Source organism: Oncorhynchus masou, chromosome 7 (genome assembly GCF_036934945.1).
Source record: "Oncorhynchus masou masou isolate Uvic2021 chromosome 7, UVic_Omas_1.1, whole genome shotgun sequence".
NCBI classification, from domain to species: Eukaryota; Metazoa; Chordata; class Actinopteri; order Salmoniformes; family Salmonidae; genus Oncorhynchus; species Oncorhynchus masou.
Genome location: NC_088218.1, coordinates 19,918,505 through 19,944,484, shown reverse-complemented (window position 1 = coordinate 19,944,484; position 25,980 = coordinate 19,918,505). Strand labels below are relative to the sequence as shown.

The 25,980-nt window shown below is 45.5% G+C and overlaps 2 protein-coding genes and 1 pseudogene across 3 annotated transcripts in view; 1 reads left to right on the top strand and 2 right to left on the bottom strand.

The window, feature by feature from the left end:
• Positions 1 to 14,637, bottom strand: part of LOC135543479 (neuronal membrane glycoprotein M6-b-like) — a 43,650-nt gene extending 29,013 nt beyond the window's left edge. The window contains exon 1 of one of the 2 annotated variants that reach the window (XM_064970766.1): positions 14,522 to 14,637. In XM_064970766.1, the coding sequence (XP_064826838.1) occupies positions 14,522 to 14,525 (4 nt within the window). In that variant the 5' untranslated portion in view covers positions 14,526 to 14,637. Of the gene's footprint in view, positions 1 to 1,693; positions 1,842 to 14,521 lie in introns of those variants that run through there. The other variant, XM_064970764.1, reaches the window with a different exon arrangement.
• A 785-nt stretch (positions 14,638 to 15,422) lies between these two features.
• Positions 15,423 to 17,635, bottom strand: LOC135543478 (gem-associated protein 8-like). Its single transcript, XM_064970760.1, has 4 exons — positions 17,522 to 17,635; positions 17,193 to 17,243; positions 16,643 to 17,018; positions 15,423 to 16,421 (listed from the first exon to the last, which is right to left on the bottom strand). The coding sequence occupies exons 2-4, from the start codon at positions 17,193 to 17,195 to the stop codon at positions 16,162 to 16,164; spliced, it is 639 nt and encodes a 212-aa protein (XP_064826832.1). The 5' UTR covers positions 17,196 to 17,243; positions 17,522 to 17,635; the 3' UTR covers positions 15,423 to 16,161.
• A 58-nt stretch (positions 17,636 to 17,693) lies between these two features.
• On the top strand, positions 17,694 to 25,484 carry LOC135543476 (motile sperm domain-containing protein 2-like; annotated as a pseudogene).
• The last annotated feature ends 496 nt before the right edge of the window (positions 25,485 to 25,980 follow it).

The window sequence follows — 25,980 nt, the reverse complement described above, 5'->3', positions numbered from 1 at the left end:
ACATCTGAACAACGCATTGAATGGATGGGGGATGGGGAGAAAGCCTTGGTGTATGTTGTACACTGTTCGGGAAAAAAGGTGCCATCTACAACATAAGTGTTGTTCGGCTGTCCCCATAAGAGAACCCTTTGAAGAACCCTTGTTGGTTCCAGGTATAACCCTTTTGGTTAATTGGTTCCAAATAAGTGCATTTTGGGTTCCGTGTGGAACCCTTTCCACGGAGGGTTCTGCAAGGAACACAAAATGGTTCTAACTGGAACCAAAAAGGGTTTTTACCTGGAACCAAAAAGGGTTCTCCTATGTGGACAGCCTAAGAACGCTTTTGAAACCCTTTATTTTGAAGAGCGTAGGGTTATATGGCTATAAACAGGAGGATGGATGGATGGGGTGGCAGGGTAAAGAAGCAGCCCTGAGGACACCGTTTTAGCTGCTACATAGCACTGCCCTCTAAGAACTGATTTAGGATCAGATTTGTGCATTCAACTCCTGACCTCAGCCACAGGGAGGTAATAGAACCAGCTGCTATTAGATTTAGTAGCCTGTAGCGCCAATGGATAATCTGTACCAAACTGATTGATTGAAATAGTGATTGTAAAATAGTCTAGCCTAATTGACGTGATGGACAATGGTGCCTGTTATCTGATTACCGAGAGGTAATGACTGGGCAAGGGTGTTATTTTGCCCCAGTAACCTATATCACAAACAAATGTAGTCCCTATAAACATTCCTATACATTGGGCAAATTGAGTCGGCCCCACCCCCTGCTTTGTAGCTGGACAAAGGCAACGACAACCCAACATATAGCGGAAACAATATTATGCCTTGCGCATAGCCTACTATTTATAATTTGTCATTCCATGACCAATGGTGGTCAAAAGCTGCCGTTTTTACGAGTGTTATCATGTGAAATGAGAGGACCGAGCTTGGTATGTGTCAAGTGGAAAGGGACCCCAGTTTATGTGTCGCTGATCCCTTATTCCCAGATAGATGTTTTTTTGTTTTTTTAAATCAACGCTCGCCAACATACGGGCGCCCTGCGCTGCATCCTCTTATACTCGAACAAAAGAACCACATCCTAATTTATCTATTCCGTAAACCAAAGACAACAATGACAGTCACATTGACGACCACGTCTATGGCAAAATCCCTTTGTTAAACGGCTATTTCGCAAAGATGAGATCCAATCTCGGCAGCAGTGGTCCATGCACCTGACCATTTGCCCACACCATTACGCACACCTGAGACAAAAATATATATAAAAAAGGAGACAATACAATGGAGACAACCCCGCCTTTGATGTGCCACATGAGTCATTTATCATTTTCACATGATTGAAAAACAGGGTAATGGTGATTCTACATGGCTGCAGCAAAGCAAATTGGCGTTAACTATGCTCCATAAAACCGAGCGCGCGCCTTCAGCCGTCTGTCTTGGTCAAGCAAAACATGTCAAATAAAAATCAACGTTGATGCGACACACACACAAAAAATAATGTCATTTAATATTCTTTGTCATTTGCAAAAGGCTCATAACAAAACACATGCCATCGCAAGCCATGGTGCAGGAGGAGAAAACAGCGCTTTTGTGTCACGTGAAGCGAAGCCATCGCAAGTAGGTGAAATCGCGCAGTAGTCTAACAGTACGGTTGAAACGCGCAAAAACGCTCCGTATGACAACAACGACCATTCCGTACCTTTCCTTTCTTCCCTCTCCTCTTGGTTTTCCTCTGTGGTAGACTCCATGACTGGCTTCGTCCCATCCATTTGGAATGTTTTCCTTTGAATACTTTTTCTCCCTGGCTTTTGGATTCTGACTGCTCTCTCTCCCTCGCTCGCTCGCTCGCTCGCTCTCCCTCCCTCCCTCCCTCACCCTCTCTCACTTGCAAGCTTAGCTCCTCTGTATATACTAGGCTACAAGATTCAAAGGTCTTGTCCGATTTTGCACAGATTAGTGGTCCCTAAACGATGCCAGCTAACGCTTTAGCCGTATGTCACTTGCAATCCCAATTTGGCGATGGACAAAAACGTTGATCATGGCAGATTTTTGAGCACCCATTCTATTTTATAGTATATCACGTTACCCATCCCGGCCTCCAGGCACATAGCATCCCTACACTTCTGGAAAAAACGGTTCCAACAGGGTTCTTCAGCTGTCTCCATTGGGTAAACCATTTTTTGTTTTGTTATTCCAGGTAAAACCCTCTTTGGTTCCAGGTAGAAACATTTTGGGTTCCAGGAAACAAAAAGGGTTCTTCAAAGGGTTCTCCGGACAGAAGAAGAACCCTTTAAGGTTCTATATAGCACTTTTGTTTCTAAGAGTGTACAGCTATATCACACAGGTGAGAGAAAGAAAGCAAGAGAACGAGAGAAAAAAGGAGAGAGAGCTACAGATAGGTGAGGTGGTCACCCTTCCAGGGTAATAGGTTACTGCTCCGCAGGCTGTATCTGTTAGCACACACATGCACCAGTGTGCAAACTCACAGCACTGACACACAAAAATACACACACGTCAACGCTCACATATGCACTTGCACTAACGCACAGCAGCTACCACACAAAAACACACCGCCCACTCTCCATCTGGTGACTAGAGGGCTAGAAAGAGAGAGAGTGGGTGATCTACAGGGAGTATGAGAGAGAGGGGGAGATGAAGAAGAAGAGGAGATGCAGAGAGAGAGAAAATAATACAGAATAGTCTCGGCTTTATTTGATCTGTAGTATAGGCCTACAGTTTGGGGGATGGGGGGGGTTACAGACTTTCCCATCCTAACAAAATATAAGATATTTCATGCTGGACAAAAAATTACAGGAGAAAAAACATATTCATAATTCAAATTAATTTGCTATGTACAATTGTTCAGCTCGTTTTCTAATAATACACACACATCCTCAAACAAAGGGACGCCATCTGCCCCGAATCCTCTTAAATAAGGTATTAATTCTGATGCACGTGGCCTAATGCAGCTCAAATGCTTGGTGTCTCGCTGGACAAAGCCTAGTGCTCTGTCTGTTGTAGCAGAGCCACACAACTGTCCAGGAAAGGGGCTTTCAGAGCACAAACAGGTGTTTTACAGAATGTCATCAGGAGTCAGACTCTGGTGGTGGAAAGATCTTCATATGGAGGCTCAGGCTGGCTTTCTGAGCTGAGCACTGGGCAGTGCAGTTTAACCCTACAGCTAGGCTCCTGAAGGTTGAATATCGTCACACACACACACACACACACACACACACACACACACACACACACACACACACACACACACACACACACACACACACACTATCCAATCATCATAGAGGGGGAGCAAACCGCAAACCTCCTGGGTGAACCTCAAAGTCCATTTCCCTCACATCCAATAATCCCTTATGCTGGGTCACAGATTAAGCACTTGTCCAGAAGATGAGATACAGTGGGCCCTGGCACTCTCTCCTTCCGCACACAGATAACACACACACACACACACACACACACACACACACACACACACACACACACACACACACATATACTACACACACATATACTACACACACACACACTACACACACTAAGGTTCGGATCCAATCTGTTCCAATTTAGGAGATATAACAGGTCAAGCCAATACTGTATATCCTCTCTGGAAATCTCCTGCAGAATCAGACATTGGGCTTTGGTCAAGTAGAGTGGCTATCAGCCCCAATCATAGAATCCTTGACCATAGTGTCATACCAAAAACAGCTGTTCTAGTTATTATATTTCTATGGTTAGTCTGTGGTTGGGAGGGACATTGGGGAATGGGGGGGGGTTAATATCCCTGTATATTCATCCTCTGAATCCATATGACTGCACCCTGTTTCCTGGCTGTGAATTACCCACTAAGACTAACAAATGCGGTCGAGACAGGCCAAGAACTAACTCTCTCTCGTTTTAGTGTGGTCCTCTGACACACTCTGGTCAAGGACACCCTGATCACTAGTCTTTGCTGGCTCATTCTATGTCCCAGAATTCCTCTCTCTATTAAAGTCCAAAAAATGCACTGAACCAAAGATGTCAGACACATGGCTACCCTTTAAAAAGAACTCAACAATGGAACACTGCCTTTAATTCCTCAGAGGAAATGACTACTTACTTTCTTATGACCACAAAATAATAATAATTTAAAAAACTATGAATATGAATTCAGGAGCGGGACCGGGACCCCTCTCCTTCCTCATTACTGTGGAATAGAGAGAAACTAGAGCCACAATGGGTCGTCTCTCTCCCAGTAATGAGGCCATTACGGCTCCATTATGCCCTCCGATGTAGAGTTAATGGGGAGAAAGGAACAGTCTGGCCTCCCTTTGATGTCCCTGGAAACAACACTGCAGTTATGTCCTCCAATTCTGTCCCACTCCCAAAGCACCTCCATTTTGGAAATCGGTTTACAAAACTTAACCAATTCGTTAAAGGATATTTATGTATATCTGACTTGGCAAACTGGATCGGTCCGATCTTTCACAAGTCAACATGTGAGTCGATTCAAATATCGACTCAACATCAGAGAGATTATGTTAGGCCGAGGGGATGTTAATCGCTGTTGCTATGGTGACATGTCAACATGACGACAGCCATAAGCTGATTGAAATCTATGAAACTAACTATGCTATCGGTTCCTAGGACACGTCCTCTGTGTTCTCTCCGACAGCCGAAGTCAATAAATTGCAAATCTTTGAAATCCTGAGCCTAATATGGATAGCTGTAAAGAGAGTCTATATACAGTCAACCCTGTGGGTGGATGTCCTGTCTAGGCCAGAGCTGCCCAACCCTCTTCCTGGAGATCTACCGTCATGTGAGTTTTCAGTCCAACCCTAATTTAATACACCTGGCTCTACTAATTAGCTGCTCAACAAGACTTTAACTAGCTGAATTGGATACGCTAAATTAGGGTTGGACTGAAAACCTACAGGACAGTGGATCTCCAGAAAGAGGTTTGGGCAGCCCTGGTCTAGGCCATCAGCAGTTCAACTTATGACATGGTCTGTAGACGATCTCCCCAGAGCTAGTGGATGGCCACCCAGACAGAGGCTTAAGAACAAACAGTCATGTTTTTGTTTACGCCTCAAGCTCTCTCGGTCTCCCTCCCTCTCAAGAGCTATTTAAAGCCCCGAAGACCTGCCTCCCCTCCACCGCTTGCGGGACTCTCCATCCATTAGAGAAAACAACAGGATTTTCTCAATGCACCAAGAACAACAAGCACACCACCCCTAGAGGCATTCTGCATGCACCTGCATCATCCCAAATGGCACCCTATTCCCTCATTAATGGTACTCTAAAAGTAGTGAGCTACTGTATATAGGAAATAGGGTGCAATTTCAGACACGCTCATGTTATTGGACAAGTTCCCATGATTCTCATGACCCCCATTAGGTCACCCTACTGCAGCCTACCGTGTTTCCTCCAATGGGCGGCCCTTGTCTGACCCCTGAACCCTCTCTGAACCGTCGTCTGAGTCTAGTGTCCTACTAACCTGGGATAGCAGCAACCCGTCCAGTGATGGCGTGTGTCTACAGCTTATCGGGTGGGGATGCTGTTTCATCGACTGATCACAAACACAAGCAACCAAACTAACTAACTCACACACACACACACACACACACACACACACACACACACACACACACACACACACACACACACACACACACACACACACACACACACTATCTGGGAGTGGGCATTAGGAGCCTCCTGCTGACGCTTTAGTCTAATCCTGGCCATTTTAATTGCCTTTGCTCCCTGTAAAAGGGAAACGTTGGCTGGGAGAAAACCAATGGATGTTCTGATTAAGTCAACCACAGCTGGGACGAGAGGACATGGAGGGCTGTGAAACAGCAGCGACTCCTAATTCTGCTCTCCTGGTTAGACGGGGCAGAGAGGACAGGGCCGGCCACACGGGACGTAATCTGGCAGGATGACCCACTTTCCTGCCAGGCCATTCTCTGCGCGCTCTCGCCCCGCCCCTACGCTGGCGGTCGCTAAGGAGACGCCTAGCTCCCTCTCATCAGGGACTCTGAACGTGGATGCTGGAAAGAGTGAATCCTTAGTAACAAAACACACAAACATCAACGGAGTTGTAGGTTCTGGCAGCACCTTTCCCAATCCTGCCCGACAACCTTGTCTGCTCATACTCACTCCCCACAGTTTTACTAGAGCACACACACATATACAGATCCACTCTCACACATGTACATCCATGCAAACTCAGATGGTCGCGTCTGACTTGGCTCTCAGACACTGAAAACACCCGAAACTCTAGTTTCCTCACCTTAACTCTGGCTGAACTATACTGTGTGGGCCAACAATTTCCTGAGCCAGCATCCATCCCAAGACATATAGGGATGTGAGGGGAGTTACATAGGTAGGGGAGTTACATAGGGAGGGGAGGGGAGTCATATAGGGAGGGTAGGGGAGTTACATAGGGAAGGGAGGGGGGAGTTACATAGGGAAGGGAGGGGGGAGTTACATAGGGAAGGGAGGGGGAGTTACATAGGGAAGGGAGGGGGAGTTACATAGGGAAGGGAGGGGAGTTAATTAGGGAAGGGAGGGGGAGTTACATAGTGAAGGGAGGGGGAGTAGCATAGGTAAGGGAGGGGAGTTATATAGGGAAGGGAGGGGGAGTTACATAGGGAAGGGAGGGGGGAGTTACATAGGGAAGGGAGGGGGAGTTACATAGGGAGGGGGAGTGACATAGGGAGGGGGGAGTTACATAGGGAAGGGAGGGGGGAGTTACATAGGGAAGGGAGTGGAGTTACAGAGGGAAGGGAGGGGAGTTACATAGGGAAGGGAGGGGGGAGCTACATAGGGAAGGGAGGGGGAGAAGCATAGGTAAGGGAGGGGGAGTTACATAGGGAAGGGAGGGGGAGTTACATAGGGAAGGGAGGGGGGTTACATAGGGAGGGGGGAGTTACATAGGGGGGGAGTTACATAGGGAGGGGGAGTGACTTAGGGAGGGGGGAGTTACATAGTGAAGGGGGAGGGGGATTTACATAGGGAAGGGAGGGGGAGTTACATAGGGAAGGGAGTGGAGTTACAGAGGGGAAGGGAGGGGGAGTTACATAGGGAAGGGAGGGGAGTTACATAGGGAGGGGGGAGTTACATAGGGAAGGGAGGGGAGTTACATAGGGAAGGGAGGGGAGTTACATAGGGAAGGGAGGGGGAGTTACATAGGGAAGGGAGGGGAGTTACATAGGGAAGGGAGGGGAGTTACATAGGGAAGGGAGGGGGGAGTTACATAGGGAAGGGAGGGGAGTTTGAGGGTTCAAGAGACTCCAAGACAAAACACTGAGATCCCAGGAATGGAGACACATTGGGATAAAAGTGTCTGAATAACACAGGGGACAGGTCACAACTCTCCTCTCGAGAAGCAACCACTGTTTGATAAAAACAGATCATTAATGCATTTTGCTTTCCCGTCTATCTTGTGCAACATCTTCTGGTCAGAGAGCTCAAAAGCCAAGGAGCTGAGGATGGAAATCTAGGCGGGAGTCTGGGATCTCCCAATATCTCACCACCGTCTTTGCTGACATGCTTAACCCAGCCCTCCTACTCCACCCCCCACTGTTTTATCTGACTAGGGGAGTTAATCCCTCTGGCCCTCTGGCCCAGATACTGTAGGCAGCGCAACATGATGTCACATCACACCCACCCCCACCAATTCATATATCCCCCAGGAAGCCAGGGTCACATGACCAGGGCCTTTGCTTCAAAACAACCCGCCCCCCACCACCCAGGAAAATGTTGCACCTGCGCCTAGCCTGTCGCTCCAACGGAATCCTTTGCAGTGATCACTCAGGGGCCAAAAATAAGTAATTTTGCAGGAGGTTAGTATCATCATCGTCATGGTTCCCATGTAGATGCAAAGAAAGATTGACACGGCTACAAACAGGCATGCTCGGCCTGTATGTGTGTGCATGTATGTGTGTTTGTGTAAGTACGTATGTACGTGCACATGTTGTTCCGGTTCCGGGTTGGAGCGAGCGGTTGGAGCGAGCGGTCGCATCTACACTTCGGTCCGCAGGTAGTATAACTTTTCATTACATTTCCATTACATTTCATTATAGTACAACGGTTTGATTTGTCTAATCTTAGCAATTTCTTCTTAGCTAGCTACATAGCCGTCTTTGTATCAAAGATAATTGCGTAATTATCGTATTTCGTCGTCCTAACGTAGTCTACACTGCTATCTGCCCAGCAGCTAGCTAACGTCTACCGTCTACTAGCACTGTAGAAACTATTACACTCAACTGAACGACTCGATTAGTGTAGTGTTAGCTAGCTACATAGTTGTCTTTGCTGTCTTCGTATCCAAGATAATTGTGTAGTTTAGAGTGTGTAGACTTAGAGTGATTATCTTAATTTACCGAGGTTAGCTAGCCAGCTATTTGTCGTCCTTAGGGTAGGAGATACTGCTAGCTAGCTAGCCAACAGCTAGCCAACGTCTACCGAATTAAACTTCAACAACCCGGTCAACATCCGCTTCGCTCCACAGGTAGTATCACATTTTCATTTCACTTCATTACAGTACAACGGTTTGATTTGTTTGATGGTAGCTAGCTAGCTACATAGCCGTCTTTGTATCTAAGACAATTGTGTAGTCTAGAGCGATTTTCTAGGTTAGCTAGCCAGCTATTGTCGTTCTTTTAACGTACATAGGGTAACGTAATCAACACTGCTAGCTAGCCAGCTGAGGAGGGAGTTTAGGGTTCAAGCACTGTAGAAACTATTACATCCCAGGAACGGAACGACTTGATTAGTGTAGTGTCAACAACGCAGCCACTGCCAGCTAGCCTACTCCAGCAGTACTGTATCATTTCAATCATTTTAGTCAATAAGATTCTTGCTACGTAAGCTTAACCTCTTGAAACTCCCCATCCCGGATCCGGGATTGTGACTAAGCCTCAGGCTCATTAGCATAACGCAACGTTAACGATTTCTGAAAATCGCAAATAAAATTAAAATAATGCGTTTGCTCTCAAGCTTAGCCTTTTCTTAACAACACTGTCATCTCAGATTTTCAAAATATGCTTTTGAACCATATAAATTGACTAATTTGTGTAAGAGTATGCTAAGCTAGCATAGCATTTTGTGTAGCATGTAGCACGCAACATTTTCACAAAAGCCAGATAACCAAATAAATAAAATCATTTACCTTTGAAGAGCTTCTGATGTTTTCAATGAGACTCCCAGCCACATACCAGATGCGCAGTGTTTCCTGAAAGCGTCTGTGTGTAGGAGAAATCGTTCCGTTTTCTACATTGCGCCTGGTTACCGAAACACCGAAAATGCAGTCACCTACAACGTGAAACTTTTCCGGATTAACTACATAATATATACCGTAAACATGGCAAACGTTGTTTGGAATCAATCCTCAAGGTGTTTTTTCACATATCTCTTCATTGACATGCAGTTCTGCCCAGCAGCTTGCTTCTCTCTCTGTGCCCCATGGAAAAATACTGGCAGGTGACTTTTGCGCACCAATTTCGGCGCAGGACACCGGGCGGACACGTGGTAAATGTGGTCTCTTATGGTCAATCTTCCAATGATCTGCCTACAAATACGTCACAATGCTGCAGACACCTTGGGGAAACGACAGAAAGGGCAGACTCATTCCTCTTGCGTTCACAGCCATATAAGGAGATCATGAAAGACAGAGCCTCAAAATCCTTGTCATTTCCTGGATGCCAAGTCATCTTGATTTTTTGCCTGAAGCTCACGTTAAAGGGCACTTTGCATCTAAGAGAAGATATTTGTATTTCTGGACACGTCAGAGTGTTTTCTTTCGAACAGTAGCAATTATATGCATAGTCGAGCATCTTTTTGTGACAAAATATCTTGTTTAAAACGGGAACGACGATTAGTGTTTTCTTCCAAAATGAAATAGCAGCTGTATCACCATAGGTGTAAGAGGTTATTAACTTTCTGAACATTCGAGACGTGTAGTCCACTTGTCATTCCAATCTCCTTTGCATTAGCGTAGCCTCTTCTGTAGCCTGTTAACTATGTGTCTATCTATCCCTGTTCTCTCCTCTCTGCACAGACCATACAAACGCTCCACACCGCGTGGCCGCGGCCACCCTAATCTGGTGGTCCCAGCACGCACGACCCACGTGGAGTTCCAGGTCTCCGGTAGCCTCTGGAACTGCCGATCTGCGGCCAACAAGGCAGAGTTCATCTCAGCCTATGCCTCCCTCCAGTCCCTCGACTTCTTGGCACTGACGGAAACATGGATCACCACAGATAACACTGCTACGCCTACTGCTCTCTCTTCGTCCGCCCACGTGTTCTCGCACACCCCGAGAGCTTCTGGTCAGCGAGGTGGTGGCACCTGGATCCTCATCTCTCCCAAGTGGTCATTCTCTCTTTCTCCCCTTACCCATCTGTCTATCGCCTCCTTGAATTCCATGCTGTCACAGTTACCAGCCCTTTCAAGCTTAACATCCTTATCATTTATCACCCTCCAGGTTCCCTCGGAGAGTTCATCAATGAGCTTGATGCCTTGATAAGCTCCTTTCCTGAGGACGGCTCACCTCTCACAGTCCTGGGCGACTTTAACCTCCCCACGTCTACCTTTGACTCATTCCTCTCTGCCTCCTTCTTTCCACTCCTCTCCTCTTTTGACCTCACCCTCTCACCTTCCCCCCTACTCACAAGGCAGGCAATACGCTCGACCTCATCTTTACTAGATGCTGTTCTTCCACTAACCTCATTGCAACTCCCTCCAAGTCTCCGACCACTACCTTGTATCCTTTTCCCTCTCGCTCTCATCCAACACTTCCCACACTGCCCCTACTCGGATGGTACCGCGCCGTCCCAACCTTCGCTCTCTCTCCCCCGCTACTCTCTCCTCTTCCATCCTATCATCTCTTCCCTCTGCTCATACCTTCTCCAACCTATCTCCTGATTCTGCCTCCTCAACCCTCCTCTCTTCCCTTTCTGCATCCTTTGACTCTCTATGTCCCCTATCCTCCAGGCCGGCTCGGTCCTCCCCACCCGCTCCGTGGCTCGACGACTCATTGCGAGCTCACAGAACAGTGCTCCGGGCAGCTGAGCGGAAATGGAGGAAAACTCGCCTCCCTGCGGACCTGGCATCCTTTCACTCCCTCCTCTCTACATTTTCCTCCTCTGTCTCTGCTGCTAAAGCCACTTTCTACCACTCTAAATTCCAAGCATCTGCCTCTAACCCTAGGAAGCTCTTTGCCACCTTCTCCTCCCTCCTGAATCCTCCTCCCCCTCCTCCCTCTCTGCAGATGACTTCGTCAACCATTTTGAAAAGAAGGTCGACGACATCCGATCCTCGTTTGCTAGGTCAAACAACACCGCTGGTTCTGCTCACACTGCCCTACCCTGTGCTCTGACCTCTTTCTCCCCTCTCTCTCCAGATGAAATCTCGCTTCTTGTGACGGCCGGCCGCCCAACAACCTGCCCGCTTGACCCTATCCCCTCCTCTCTTCTCCAGACCATTTCCGGAGACCTTCTCCCTTACCTCACCTCGCTCATCAACTCATCCCTGACCGCTGGCTACGTCCCTTCCGTCTTCAAGAGAGCGAGAGTTGCACCCCTTCTGAAAAAACCTACACTCGACCCATCCGATGTCAACAACTACAGACCAGTATCCCTTCTTTCTTTTCTCTCCAAAACTCTTGAACGTGCCGTCCTTGGCCAGCTCTCCCGCTATCTCTCTCAGAATGACCTTCTTGATCCAAATCAGTCAGGTTTCAAGACTAGTCATTCAACTGAGACTGCTCTTCTCTGTATCACGGAGGCGCTCTGCACTGCTAAAGCTAACTCTCTCTCCTCTGCTCTCATCCTTCTAGACCTATCGGCTGCCTTCGATACTGTGAACCATCAGATCCTCCTCTCCACCCTCTCCGAGTTGGGCATCTCCGGCGCGGCCCACGCTTGGATTGCGTCCTACCTGACAGGTCGCTCCTACCAGGTGGCGTGGCGAGAATCTGTCTCCTCGCCACGCGCTCTCACCACTGGTGTCCCCCAGGGCTCTGTTCTAGGCCCTCTCCTATTCTCGCTATACACCAAGTCACTTGGCTCTGTCATAACCTCACATGGTCTCTCCTATCATTGCTATGCAGACGACACACAATTAATCTTCTCCTTTCCCCCTTCTGATGACCAGGTGGCGAATCGCATCTCTGCATGTCTGGCAGACATATCAGTGTGGATGACGGATCACCACCTCAAGCTGAACCTCGGCAAGACGGAGCTGCTCTTCCTCCCGGGGAAAGACTGCCCGTTCCATGATCTCGCCATCACGGTTGACAACTCCATTGTGTCCTCCTCCCAGAGCGCTAAGAACCTTGGCGTGATCCTGGACAACACCCTGTCGTTCTCAACTAACATCAAGGCGGTGGCCCATTCCTGTAGGTTCATGCTCTACAACATCCGCAGAGTACGACCCTGCCTCACACAGGAAGCGGCGCAAGTCCTAATCCAGGCACTTGTCATCTCCCGTCTGGATTACTGCAACTCGCTGTTGGCTGGGCTCCCTGCCTGTGCCATTAAACCCCTACAACTCATCCAGAATGCCGCAGCCCGTCTGGTGTTCAACCTTCCCAAGTTCTCTCACGTCACCCCGCTCCTCCGCTCTCTCCACTGGCTTCCAGTTGAAGCTCGCATCCGCTACAAGACCATGGTGCTTGCCTACGGAGCTGTGAGGGGAACGGCACCGCAGTACCTCCAGGCTCTGATCAGGCCCTACACCCAAACAAGGGCACTGCGTTCATCCACCTCTGGCCTGCTCGCCTCCCTACCACTGAGGAAGTACAGTTCCCGCTCAGCACAGTCAAAACTGTTCGCTGCTCTGGCCCCCAATGGTGGAACAAACTCCCTCACGACGCCAGGACAGCGGAGTCAATCACCACCTTCCGGAGACACCTGAAACCCCACCTCTTCAAGGAATACCTAGGATAGGATAAAGTAATCCTTCTCACCCCCCTTAAATGATTTAGATGCACTATTGTAAAGTGGCTGTTCCACTGGATATCAGAAGGTGAATTCACCAATTTGTAAGTCGCTCTGGATAAGAGTGTCTGCTAAATGACTTAAATGTAATGTAAATGTACATGAGTGTCCCCAGATCACACGTGACAGGATTGAGACGGTGCTTTTAAGCTTCCAGCATACATAGCTGTCGTTATGGCAACAAGTATGGCAACAAGTCTCAATGATCCATCCATCCATCTTCCCATCTCAGAGACCAGAGAAACCAATGGTTGCATGAAAGTCTCAGAAATGGCTCCTACCACGGGATTGGCTACAGTAGCCAGACAGCCAATGGCGGTCATGGAGATTTCTTTACAGTGAGAAGTGGGGTAAGAGAGGAAAAAGAGAGGAGTAAGACCTCCGCTCCGGTTCTCCATTTACCCAAATATCCTACGTTAGTTTACCAAGTGTGTGTGTGCACATGTTCATCAAGTGTGTGTTGAAGAGGCTCTTCGCTGTTCAACTCACAATAAACAAATGGCCATTCATCTTATTTAACAATTATTTTACCAGGTAAGTTGATTGAGAACACATTCTCATTTACAGTAACAACCTGTGGAATAGTTTCTGGGGAGAGACTGGGGGATGAATGAGCCAATTGGAGCCATCTCTGTCTGTGAAGCGCTTCATGAAGCAGTAACGCAACCGCTTCCTAACCAACCAGAGGAGAGCAAAGAGAGAGGAGAGCAAAGAGAGAGGAGAGAGATGGCGTCTTATTGAAGAGGTTGGCTGACAACTAAGTGAGGTCCTCGTGGGTAGTCAGTCAGTGTATAGCTCGACGGTTCTCTTTTGATTAGTCAGTCAGTGTCATAAGTCAAACTCTTTGCTCACACTGCAAGCAGAAACAATTTCACTAGGAGAATTGTCCCAGTCTCTGTTGGGGCAGAGCGTAGTCTGCCATCAGACTCCATGGATACACACTGACGGGTGGGCGGAGAATGTCCAGAGTAAAATGAATGATTCCAAGGCCACAGCTGGGACAGAACACTTGGATTCTTTCCCATCCATTTGGGCTACAACAGGGGCCAGGACACACTGTCACCGCATTCCCTTAATTTATTAGCGTAGACAGAAAAAACTGACATAATATAAAACAGAATACAAAAAAACCTGATTTATTATCTGTAGCCTACTACATTCTTTAGATCTATTCGTTTATTGGATTATAATTTTTTGTTGTTGCGTAAAGTCAGCCAAATCACAGAAAATGCTCAGCACTCATGCATTAGACAGTAGACTAGATTAGGCAAAGGAACTATGAGAGCGCAGTTCAGATGATAGAATTTATACCTGCCACCATAAAGAAAATCACTTAACATCGCCTTAATATTGTCAATTGATCGTGCGTGTAGGCTACGTCTATGAGCCCACTCTATCCCGCTGAAAACCATTGTTATGACATTAAAAACGTACCCAAGCATGAAGTTAAACAAAAAAAAATACATGCATACTCAAGTTTTCCAGTTGAAGAAAAGGAAAGCATTTGAGTACTAATAATTGCACCTACCCATTTTGTTACTTTCGTAGAATTTCAGTGCTTGGCCGATGCGATGTGACAAAAAGTTATGCAAGTTGGGTACTGTTTCGTGCAGGGCGCGCGCTGGAGCACCAGTGCACGAACGCTCTCCCCGAAATCAATGCACCCCATACCGCAGGGACGGGGGAAGGGTGAGTGACGTCGCTGCTGGGCCTTCGGCCCTTTTTAGTCAATAGAAAAGTGTACTAATGTCTGCAACAAAATTGCATTCAACATATTTTGATCTATATAATGACATGCTTGATGTAGTATTTTAATTTTGTATTTAAACTTTATATAACTAGGCAAGTCAGTTAAGAACAAATTCTTATTTACAATGAGGGCCTACCCCGCCAAACCTCTGCCAATTGTGCGCTGCCCTATGGGACTCCCAATCACCGCTGGATGTGATACAGCCTGGATAGTAATGTTTTTGGGGGGGGGGTTGTTTTTGTCAATACTGTTACATTGCCTTTTTTTTGGTCAAATTGAATAAACTTGAATGGGACAAGAGAAGTAACATCAGTGTTTATGGTAGGGGAGGAAATTATCTATATAATATCACGTGACCTCTTGCCTTGGCCTCCATGGCCAGTGGGCTAAGAGTGAAATGCCAGGTGACGCAAGACCTCTGCAGCTCCTACCCTACACAGAACGCCACCAACGGTTTGCTGCACCATGACCCCAATGTAAATGTCAAGCGTGTGTAGATGTAACTCACTAGAGTAGAGGTCTGGTTCCGTGTGCTGGCCTCTTTTCTAGCAGTTGGACCAGCTGATTACCTGTGACAGTAAGTTGCTTTAAAAATCAAAGCCAAAACCTTCACTACAGCTATGCCGGAATCCACTGAGTGGCTGGATTCTCATATATAACAGACTCAGACCAAATTAAATCAAAGTACCAAAATTCTATTTACAGGGACATAAATGACCATTAGCCTCACTGAAACAGAATTTGACATTTCAAATCTGATAACGTATTTAGAGTTTCAATTCATCACAAACATTCTTTATTAGAAACTATATCAACAATCTTATCTATAAAAAAAAATACAAACGATTTTGATATAAAACAGACATGTGAGAAGAAACCAACACATTGTTCTACCTGAGCCGCTGAGACAGATACAACCCATCTGAATGTTGAGAAAGAAGCAGACAAACACTGAGGCGGAGGCTAATATGCAGTATCTGGAGATGATGAAATCAGAACCATCTCTTTCTTCATTTATGGTTGAATGAAATAGGAAAGAAATCCCCCCCAAATAAACAAAAATATACAGAAAATAGCTTAAACATTTATGCAAATTGTGTATACTCGTCCTCTTCCTGTGCCTGCATCTTATAAATTTGTCGTCATTTAATTGTGGAACCAGAAGAATAGAAATAACTGGCTAAGAATGACAGAAAAAAAATCCCCCCCCTCCCAAAATGTTGGTTGACATAAGATTTTATGGTGAGAGGGGAATGTTTAGGCACTGTGATCAGGTTGCAGGGAGTACCTCTCTGTTTCGATCAGTTTCCTCCCTACTGAACATGACCCAGTTTCTCAGCTCTATGTTTCAGGGGGGTGTCTCGTCTGGAACTGTGTTGGTGGGCTCCATTGGAAGAAGATGGATGTCCGTAGTGGAGCTACAGTTTTAGAGGGATGACGGGCCAGTATTTGGGCTGTTTCTTGTCACAGTTTCTGTCGAAGGTGAGCTGCATGGCCGCCTCCATACCCTGGACCTTTGCCGCGTCTTCCCCGTACAGCTTCTTCATCTCAGCGCCTCGGCGCTCGCCCGGCCGCTCAGAGGGGGGCAGCGACCTGCCGTGCCAAGAAATTCTGTGCATGTCCTGGTCGGCCAACACGTAAGTATCCTGCTGCTCCGCCTCCAGCTGCTGCTGCTTCTCTGTGGGGAGGAACACAAGACACAAGGCATTTAAAGTCAGCCTCAGAATACTTCATAATTCATTACATGTAGTTGTAATGGTGCGTTAAGTTGTGTACTTATACAGCAATATGATCAAAAGACCATATGACCGTGGTGTTAAGGGGTTATTATAGAGTTATTAACACTCATTGTGGCATTTTTGGATGTAGAGACTGACACACACACACACACACACTCACTGAGCTCCTCCTTGTGCCGCTCAGTCTGGGCAAAATACTGGCGCAGCTCCTCTGTGATCTCCATGTTGCTGACATCACATTCGATTTCGCTGTCCGAGCCACTTTCCCCGCCCCCCTCCTCGTCATCTGCACCCCCCTCCAAATCCTCTTCCACATGGTCCTTAGCAGCGACCGTCTCCTCTGCTCTCCTCCCTCCACCCTCTCCCCCATGCCAGTCTGCGTAGCGTTGGGGGTACCCTGGCCCGTAGGCAGCCTCCCAGGCCTTTCTGTAGGCCTGCCTGTGTCTCTGGTGCCAGTTCATAGCCTGCTGGTAATGTTGCCAGTATTGGCCATACACAGGGTGGGCAAACCAGGAGTAGATGCTACAATGGTCCTCCTGTCCAGGACAACAGAGGATGGATGAGATTGTCATCACCATAATTCATTGATAACACCCAACCAACATACATTGTTTCATCAATGTTTAACGTGCAAAACTAACCAAAAAGTGCAGAACTAGGCTAACCAAAAAAGTCCAATGTGGCATCTTGATTCTAGAAAGGCACCTTACCATGGTGGTGCTTCTCCTGCAGCGTGGTTTAGATCGCAGCTACAGTCTAGTCTGTAAAGGGAAATGTATTGTTGTCATAAAACACTTCATTTCAAAACTTGTACTAGCTAACGTTAGCTGGCTAGCATAGGCGCTCCAGGGGAGCCATAGCGAGCAAATTATCAGCAGCTAGAAATGACATCATCAAAACAAAGATGGAGGCAGCTGGCGGTTAGACACACACCAGAAATAAAATAGATATGTCCTCAAACGTCAATAGCTATAACATTATTATAGACGGTAACTCATTGTGAATAAATGCACGATACATGACGTATATAGCTCGTTACCTTCATTTAGTGCAGTACACTCAAACGCTGACAAACGCATACGGCAACCAAGAACAGGGAGAAAAAATATCCCAGAAGCCTTTTTAAAAAATAAGCTATTTAGTTCACGACTACATGGTGCCACCTAGTGGATAGTAGTTCAAACTAATATATAGAGAGCAAGTCAGTTATTTAATCAGATGTGTAGCGCCAGGATAAAAACCAAAACGTGCAGCCATGGGGGGGCCCAGGACCAGGTTTGGTAAAACTCTGGTCTAGAGAACTTCACCTGTCAATTGGCAGTGGCACACACACACAGGTGCCGAAGATTTTATATGCAATTTCTGCGTCATACACGTGCTCTGCTACAGCTGTAGTCCAAATTAAATTGTTTGTTTTCGTTGTCATTAGAATGTTTGAGTGTTCAGTGTTGACTACAAAATATGAAGGTGAATTCACCAATTTGTAAGTCGCTCTGGATAAGAGCGTCTGCTAAAAGACTTAAATGTAAATGTTGTAAACTATCCAACCTCATACTGTACAATCATTGCATCCATTTTTCCTTTACCAATCAAAGTGGCAGGGCCAGACTGTCGAAATGACATTGTGGCTTTTAAGCATTTGGAGTGTCATTTCGTCTGTAACAGCTGAAATGTTGAAACATGACGGTCTACTTCCTCCCAGACAGCGCGTCAGGCACACATCCGAACCAACTGGTTTTGGTTTGTCTTTTGAGCATGACGGACGCAAGATCGGCTTTATCAGAGCAGGTAAGCCTAATAATAACATTAAAAGTTGACATTCTAGTTGTAACATTTGAAGAATTGGTGATATTTTTAAATCTTTCCTCTCAAACAGGACATTCAAAAGAAAATAGAGGAAACAAGGAAACGATTCCGTATCGAATATGCACAAGGTGAGCGCTCTGGTTTCTACTTGTTGTCCTGGAACAGCTGTTTGTGGATAGAGCACAGTCGTGGCCAAAAGTTTTGAGAATGACACAAATATACATTTTCACAGTCTGCTGCCTCATTGTCTTTAGATATTTGTCAGATGTTACTATGGAATACTTAAGTATAATTGTAATAATTACAAGCATTTCATAAGTGTCAAAGGCTTTTATTGACAATTACATGAAGTTGATGCAAAGAGTCAATATTTGCAGTGTTGACCATTCTTTTTCAAGACCTCTGCAATCTGGCCTGGCCTGCTGTCAATTAAATTCTGGGCCACATCCTGACTGATGGCAGCCCATTCTTGCATAATCAATGCTTGGAGTTTGTCAGAATTTGTGGGTTTTTGTTTGTCCACCCGCCTCGAGGATTGACCACAAGTTCTCAATGGGATAAAGGTCTGGTGAGTTTCCTGGCCATGGACCCAAAATATCTATGTTTGTTCCCCGAGCCACTTAGTTATCACTTTTGCCTTATGGCAAGGTGCTCCATCATGCTGGAAAAGGCATTGTTTGTCGCCAAACTGTTCCTGGATGGTTGGGAGATGTTGCTCTCGGAGGATGTGTTGGTACCATTCTTTATTCATGGCTGTGTTCTTAGGCAAAATTGTGAGTGAGCCCACTCCCTTGGCCGAGAAGCAACCCCACACATGAATGGTCTCAGGACGCTTTACTGTTGGCATGACACAGGACCGATGGTAGTGCTCACCTTGTCTTCTCCGGACAAGCTTTTTTCCGGATGCCCCAAACAATCGGAACAGTCCTCAGCTGTCCAATCCCTGTACCTTTTGCAGAATATTAGTCTGTCCCTGATGTTTTTCCTTGAGAGAAGTGGCTTCTTTGCTGCCCTTCTTGACACCAGGCCATCCTCAAAGTCTTCACCTCACTGTGCGTGCAGATGCACTCACACCTGCCTGCTGCCATTCCTGAGCAAGCTCTGTACTGATGGTGCCCCGATCCCGCAGCTGAATCAACTTTAGGAGACGGTCCTGGCGCTTGCTGGACTTTCTTGGGCGCCCTGAAGCCTTCTTCACAGTAATTGAACTGCTCTCCTTGAAGTTCTTGATGATCCGATAAATGGTTGATTTAGGTGCAATGTTACTGGCAGCAATATCCTTGCCTGTGAAGCCCTTTTTGTGCAAAGCAATGATGGCGGCACGTGTTTCCTTGCAGGTAACCATTAATAACAGAGAACAATGATTCCGAGCACCACCCTCCTTTTGAAGCTTCCAGTCTGTTATTTGAACTCAATCAGCATGACAGAGGGATCTCCAGCTTTGTCCTCGTCAACACTCACACCTGTGTTAACGAGAGAATCACTGACCCGATGTCAGCTGGTTCTTTTGTGGCAGGGCTGAAATGCAGTGGAAATGTTTTTGGGGATTCAGTTAATTTGCATGGCAAAGAGGGACTTGGCAATTAATTTCAATTCATCTGATCACTCTTCATAGCATTCTGGAGTATATGCAAATTGCCATCATACAAACTGAGGCAGCAGACTTTGTGACACAAATATTAATTTTCATTCTCAACTTTTGGCTATGACTGTAGACTAAAGTAGGATTGCGCAACAACAGCAAACATTTCTCCTGAGAACATTGAAATCCATGTGCATTTACACCTTTTGAAGTGTATATCAACCTGTGTGTGTGTGTTCAGTATATGCCACTGTTTTGATGCTGCATAGTTGCCCATACCAATCATAAGTCAAGTATTTTAACCTGAAACTATCACACATGTTTTAAGACCGAAGCAGTGCACTGCAGCTAAACTGAATTCAATGTACCACACAAACGCACAGAGTAATAGTACTGAGCAACATCCATTTCCCCACAGACTCGTCAGACAAGTATGATTCCAGGGATGTGGACAGGTTATGGAAGGATGATGTTTTGGTTGATGGTTATCTGGAGTGGCGCCACTTTGAGGTGGAGGACACCTTGAAGATGATCGATGAGAGTCTTCAGTGGAGAAAAGAATTCAAACTGAATGGTGGATTGACCTTTGCCTTTACAGGGACTTGATGTCAATCACTGGCCTTGTCCCATACTGTATAGCTGTATTAATGAACATATAGCTCCAACAAAGAACAGTAGAATAGCTGGCTAGAACACATAATTGTGCATTCTGCAAATTGCTGACATACTTCCACTAGTTGAACATGATGGTGTTGATAATATGTAATGAATAGTGCTATATAAGTATAATATATAAGAATGATGTATTATTATTATTATTATAGACTGCATTGATAGTCCGGTTTGATTCATTTTCTTTTTTATATATATATCTCTTTCTCTTCCAGACATCAACGAAAGCTCTGTTCAAAAGTCTCTATTTGATTCTGGCATGCATTATCTCCATGGCTATGATAAAGAGGGCAACAAACTGTGTAGGTTTTTTTTTCAACATTTGTGCTCACTGCCAATCAAGAAGGTTCTGTTGTGAAAATGTTGTTTCTGAAATACCTCATTTATGGCCACCATCAACATTTTATCTCTTGTAAAAGCTTCATCCTTTCTTTGGGGTGCTGTGATCATTTTTCTATGCATCTCACTATTCCGATTGTAGTTTTCTTATTTAGGTGCACACACAGTTCAAGTTAGGATTGAGATTGGAATCTTGAATTTTTGTATGGGTGATTACAGTTTGTCTTTTTGAGCTATTTGGGTCTCTGCCTTGAAGGCGTCTGAGGATTACCCATATGCTTTCTGCCCAGTCTGGTTCAGGGTTAAGCTGCACATGAAGGATGTTGAAGATGTTGACGGAGAAGAAAAGGTACGTGGCCTTCTGGTTGGAGAGCTACGCCCGGCGGGAACCAGGGATTCCCCTCACCGTGATCTTTGACATGTCCGAAGCGGGTCTAAGCTGCATTGTAAGATGTCTGCTCTCTCATTCCCCTCTAGCCGATTTGTGTTGTGGAGCTTGGTGTCAATATCCAAACATTTTGTGTTAACAAGTCACTGAGTGGATCTTTACAAACTAATGCTTGTCTTTGGGTGATTTTAAACTACCTTTGTGAAGACCCACTAAGGTAAACCTGAACTATCCTCACCTATTCTACACTCATGCATGTTCTGTTATTTCCTTTCCATATTATGTACAGTGCACTGTGCATGACAAGCACAAACATGTAGTAGATGGCAAGCTCTGAAATACTAGATGCTGACTATTAATTGTATTCTAACATTTTTCTCTCTGAAGTGGTTTCTTAGGAGCGTAAGATGGTATAAACAGAAGCAGTGTCTGGAATACATTGAGACAAAGTATTCTCCATTGCCCAGTCTGGGTCATGCCTTAGCTTGGGGCTCAAAATATGGCAGGAGACATGCAGTACAGCTGTGTGCTTTCAAAACAAGTTTCTCCTCACATGCCAGGGTGAAAGATATATTGGTTTATTTGTTGAAAATATTTATTTGAATGATAGGAATTCTCTTTTCTCTTGTAGGACATGGATTTTATCAAATATATAATCAATTGCTTCCAAGTGTATTACCCTAGATTGCTTTGTAAGTATCCATTTCTTCTGGTGTGCTTCCAACACAGGAGGCTGCTGAGGGGAGGACGGCTCATAGTAATGGCTGGAATGGGGTAAATGGAATGGTACCAAACACATGGAAGCCATGGGTTCGATACCATTCCATCAATTCCCTTCCAGCCATTACTATGAGCTTGTCCTCCCCAATTAAGCTGCCACCAGCCGCCTATGGCTTCCACCTGGTGCATTTGGTCCCATAGCGTTAAAGGACTCAGTGAACCCAATTGCATGCCTTTATTGTCTACAGAGAATGTCAAATGAATCATGTTATGATTTTGTGTCCTATTTCATTTCAGCCAAAATGCTCATGTACGAGATGCCATGGATCATGAATGGTGAGTCACTTAAAGAAGAAATTGCTATGCTTCCACTCAATGTCACTGTTGCAGTCAATACTACTAACTACACTCCCCCCATCTTCTGTATATAGCGGCATGGAAGATGGTGAAGAACATGCTCAGTCAAGACGCCATCGACAAGCTGAAGTTTGTGTCCAAGAGTGACATCCAGAACTATGTCGATAGGGAGAACCTCCCGTCCTACATGGGAGGAACTGTGTGTAACTTACCGCTCAATGGCCACAATGACCCCCATACATCCAAATATCTACTGAGCACATAAGCACATGCAGATGTTAAAACACAAGGCAGACACATGACCGACATATACAAGAGTCATACATCCACGTTCTCATTTAAAGCTGCTGTGTCTTTGCACATACACATACTCGCATACATACAAACAACGCCATTTGCTGGTATCATGCATACAGTACATAAACCAATACTATTTTGTATACACACACACACACACACCTTTCCAGAATTCATCACCAGTACATTATACTACAAGGATAAATAATTGATGTAATACAAATGCATTGCATTTACTATGGAGTTCTTCTCTCATTTTCTCCCAGGACCCATTCAAATTCAGTTACCCACCGTTGCCTGATGACGTCTTCCAGAACCCCATATCAGAGACTGGACAAGAGGATGACACTGAGTCAAAGGATGATGACCTGGAGGCAAAGGACACCCTGGAGCAGAGCTCTCCTACACTCAGAACCAGAAATGTTGTCCTTCATTTCCCTTACGACACCCCTTGGTTTTAATACTGAACTTTGTTACACTCTCGAATCTCATAAGTGCATTGAATGATATCAACAACAGTAACAATAGTGTCCGTGATTTCTCTGACTTTGTCTGAGGCAGGTATACTTGGCCCAGGATGGGGACAATGATGGCTCCATCAGATGGAAAGGATCCCGTAGGCCAACCGTCACTTTCAAAGGCACCTTACTCTATATCAGGTTAGCTTTGGATTTGGTGTATTTGCCCTGATACATACAGTATAGTTTAAGTACTTCCAAATCGTATTGAGTCACATAGTTTCCAACCACAGACCTCACACTACCTTTTAAGGTTATAAGGCAACTGTTTACACTAAGTGCTGCTAGACAGAGATGATATGTGGCTCCCACACTCTCGCTCTCTCTTTCCAGTCCTGATGATGAGTTGTGCTTTGGCCACAGAGAGGGTGAGAAGAGATGTCCGATCATGCTTAATAATGTCACCAGAAACCAAGTGGCCTTCAAGGTCAGTTCTCATGTTGCTCTTTTTAAGTGTGTGATTGCATCATTACAATATACTTGTATGAGAGCAGCCTTGTTTGTGTTTTGCCGCAGGTGCGGACCACAGCCCCAGAGAAGTACAGGGTGAAGCCAAGTAATAGCAGCTGTGGGGCGGGCAAGAGTATGGAAATCACTGTGTCCCTGCATGGAGGTACTACATATCGTAGCCCTAGTTCTTCCATCTCCTCTGTCTCTATGTAATATAAACCCATCATTCAGGTGGGTCAAGGACTAGCCCATGTGGAATTGTTGCTGTCCTCTAATTGTTTGTGGTCGAATTCCCTCCTCTCTGATTGGCTCTCAGGGTCCCTGTGCTCTCCTCAGGACCGCTTCTTAATCATGGCTGCTGAGATGGAGCCATGTAGTGGTGGGGGGAGCACAGACCTCGCCCAGTTCTGGAAGGGTGTCCCAAAGGCTAAAATAATGGAGCACAGGTAGCACCATCTATTACACACACAGACCACAACTCAAACCAGTTTTATGAGTATTGGTTTGTTGACTGTCACCAAAGGCAACTAGGCCTCGAGGACGCATGTGTAAGGACTGTTCACCAATGGTCTTCTATTTTCTTTACCTTCAGGCTGCGGTGTCGAATGCTAGAGAGCATCAAGTCGGCAGTCAGCCCTGTGACTGACAGGGCCTCACAAAATGGAGACTAATAGTTACCAAGACATGCACACCGCGGTGAGTTGTGACCTCGGGCGACAGACACTTACACACACACACACACACACGTATTATGCAAATGTCTCAATAGGACAATTACATATGTACTATTATCTTTGCATGCTTAAATGTTCAATCTATCAAGTCCATCTGAAGTCAGTTCAGTTTGTGATCTGAAAAAGGTCCGATACTTCACCTGTGTCGTGTTCCATATGGAAGGGAAAGTGTCTTTAAATGTTTTGCAACTGAAGACAAAAATGGGCATTACTTATGGGACAAGGGCAGGTAGTCCTACTATGTTTCGGTCTGTTTTCTTCCATTTGGTGCCTAATGAATATGCCCCGGATGTCGTTGGTGCCCTCTGATCCTCCCCCAGCTCCTTCAGTTGATGGCCAGCAGCTCCAGGCTGGAACAGAAGATGGACCACTGCCTGTGGTGGCAGAAGCTCTTGACTGTACTGGTGACTGCACTGACGGCCTTGGGCTTCTCTGCCCTCTACATACAGTATACTGGGGAGTGGCCATTTTGAAACTTTCCCACGGTGGAGGAAAAAGACAGAAGGACCAGTCACAGTGGAGTCAGGATGAAAGTCGATTTCTGATTGGAGCAGAAATATGAGGAACTGCTCGCAATACACTCTATGACCTTTGGACACTGAATATAATTATATTTCCACACTATCAGGTTGGAATAATACTGTGAAATTATGAAAGTAATTATAATGCCCTTTTAGTGTGAGACCTGTTTGAGTGGGTGATGGCTCGAAGGGATCTAGCTTTCGTCAAGTTAACGTCAGACTTGACTTTTCATAGCAGGTTAGGAGAATTAGGTTAAGGTTGGCAACTTTTTACATCAATTTGACAAAAGCTGGAGCCTTTCTCGCCATGACCGTTTTGATGGTATGGACTTTTGGCCTGCCTGGTGACCTCAACAGGCGGTAAATTATTTAATAGACCAATAAGAAAGAGGGTTGCAAACCTCTCTGCCAATAACAGCTAGTTTTCAGGTTTCCCTTACCCACTCAGACCACTCCCAGGCAGTCCTAGCAAAATTATTGCTTGAGAAATTGCACTTTGCTAAAAATCTATTTTTGTTTATTTTCTGACCATGTTTTCAATTAAAATCACAGTAAGGTACTTAATTTTTACCCAGAAAATGATTTGATATTGAGATAAAAAAAAACAGCTGCATTGGACCTTTTTAACCTATTTTCTGAATTATGTCTAACCAGAACTATTTAATATAGGTTTATATGAATGGAAGACCACAAATAGAGTTGTATAGCCAACGTGTCGTCTTGGTGTTTATACAGTGTAATTTACATTAGTTGTTACGTTGTAAAAGTCCTGTAGCATTTTCCCTTGATTCCTCTGCAGAAGCAGCCAAATACCAACATACACTCTGATATAAACACATTTATTGATGTGATTAAAATATAATACACTCACTCACCTCTCTCCCTTTGACACCAATGCAAAATAATTGTGCTCTGAAGCACATTCTGAGATATTTATGGAAGTAATCAACGGTTGTTGTTTTTTTTAAACACCTGTCTGTCACTATGCACTCCACATCCAACTCACTTACAAGGAATTGGGAGAGACACATTCATACATTTTTCTGAACGAAATAGGCAACGTTATTTTTAATTGGTCTACTCTACTGCATAGTGTGTGGTTGGCTTCTTTTGG

Coding starts and splice junctions, on each gene's coding strand:
- LOC135543478 (XM_064970760.1), bottom strand. Junction 16,422..16,642: donor GCGGCACAAGGAGGAGCTCA/GTGAGTGTGTGT, acceptor TCCTCCCCACAG/AGAAGCAGCAGCAGCTGGAG.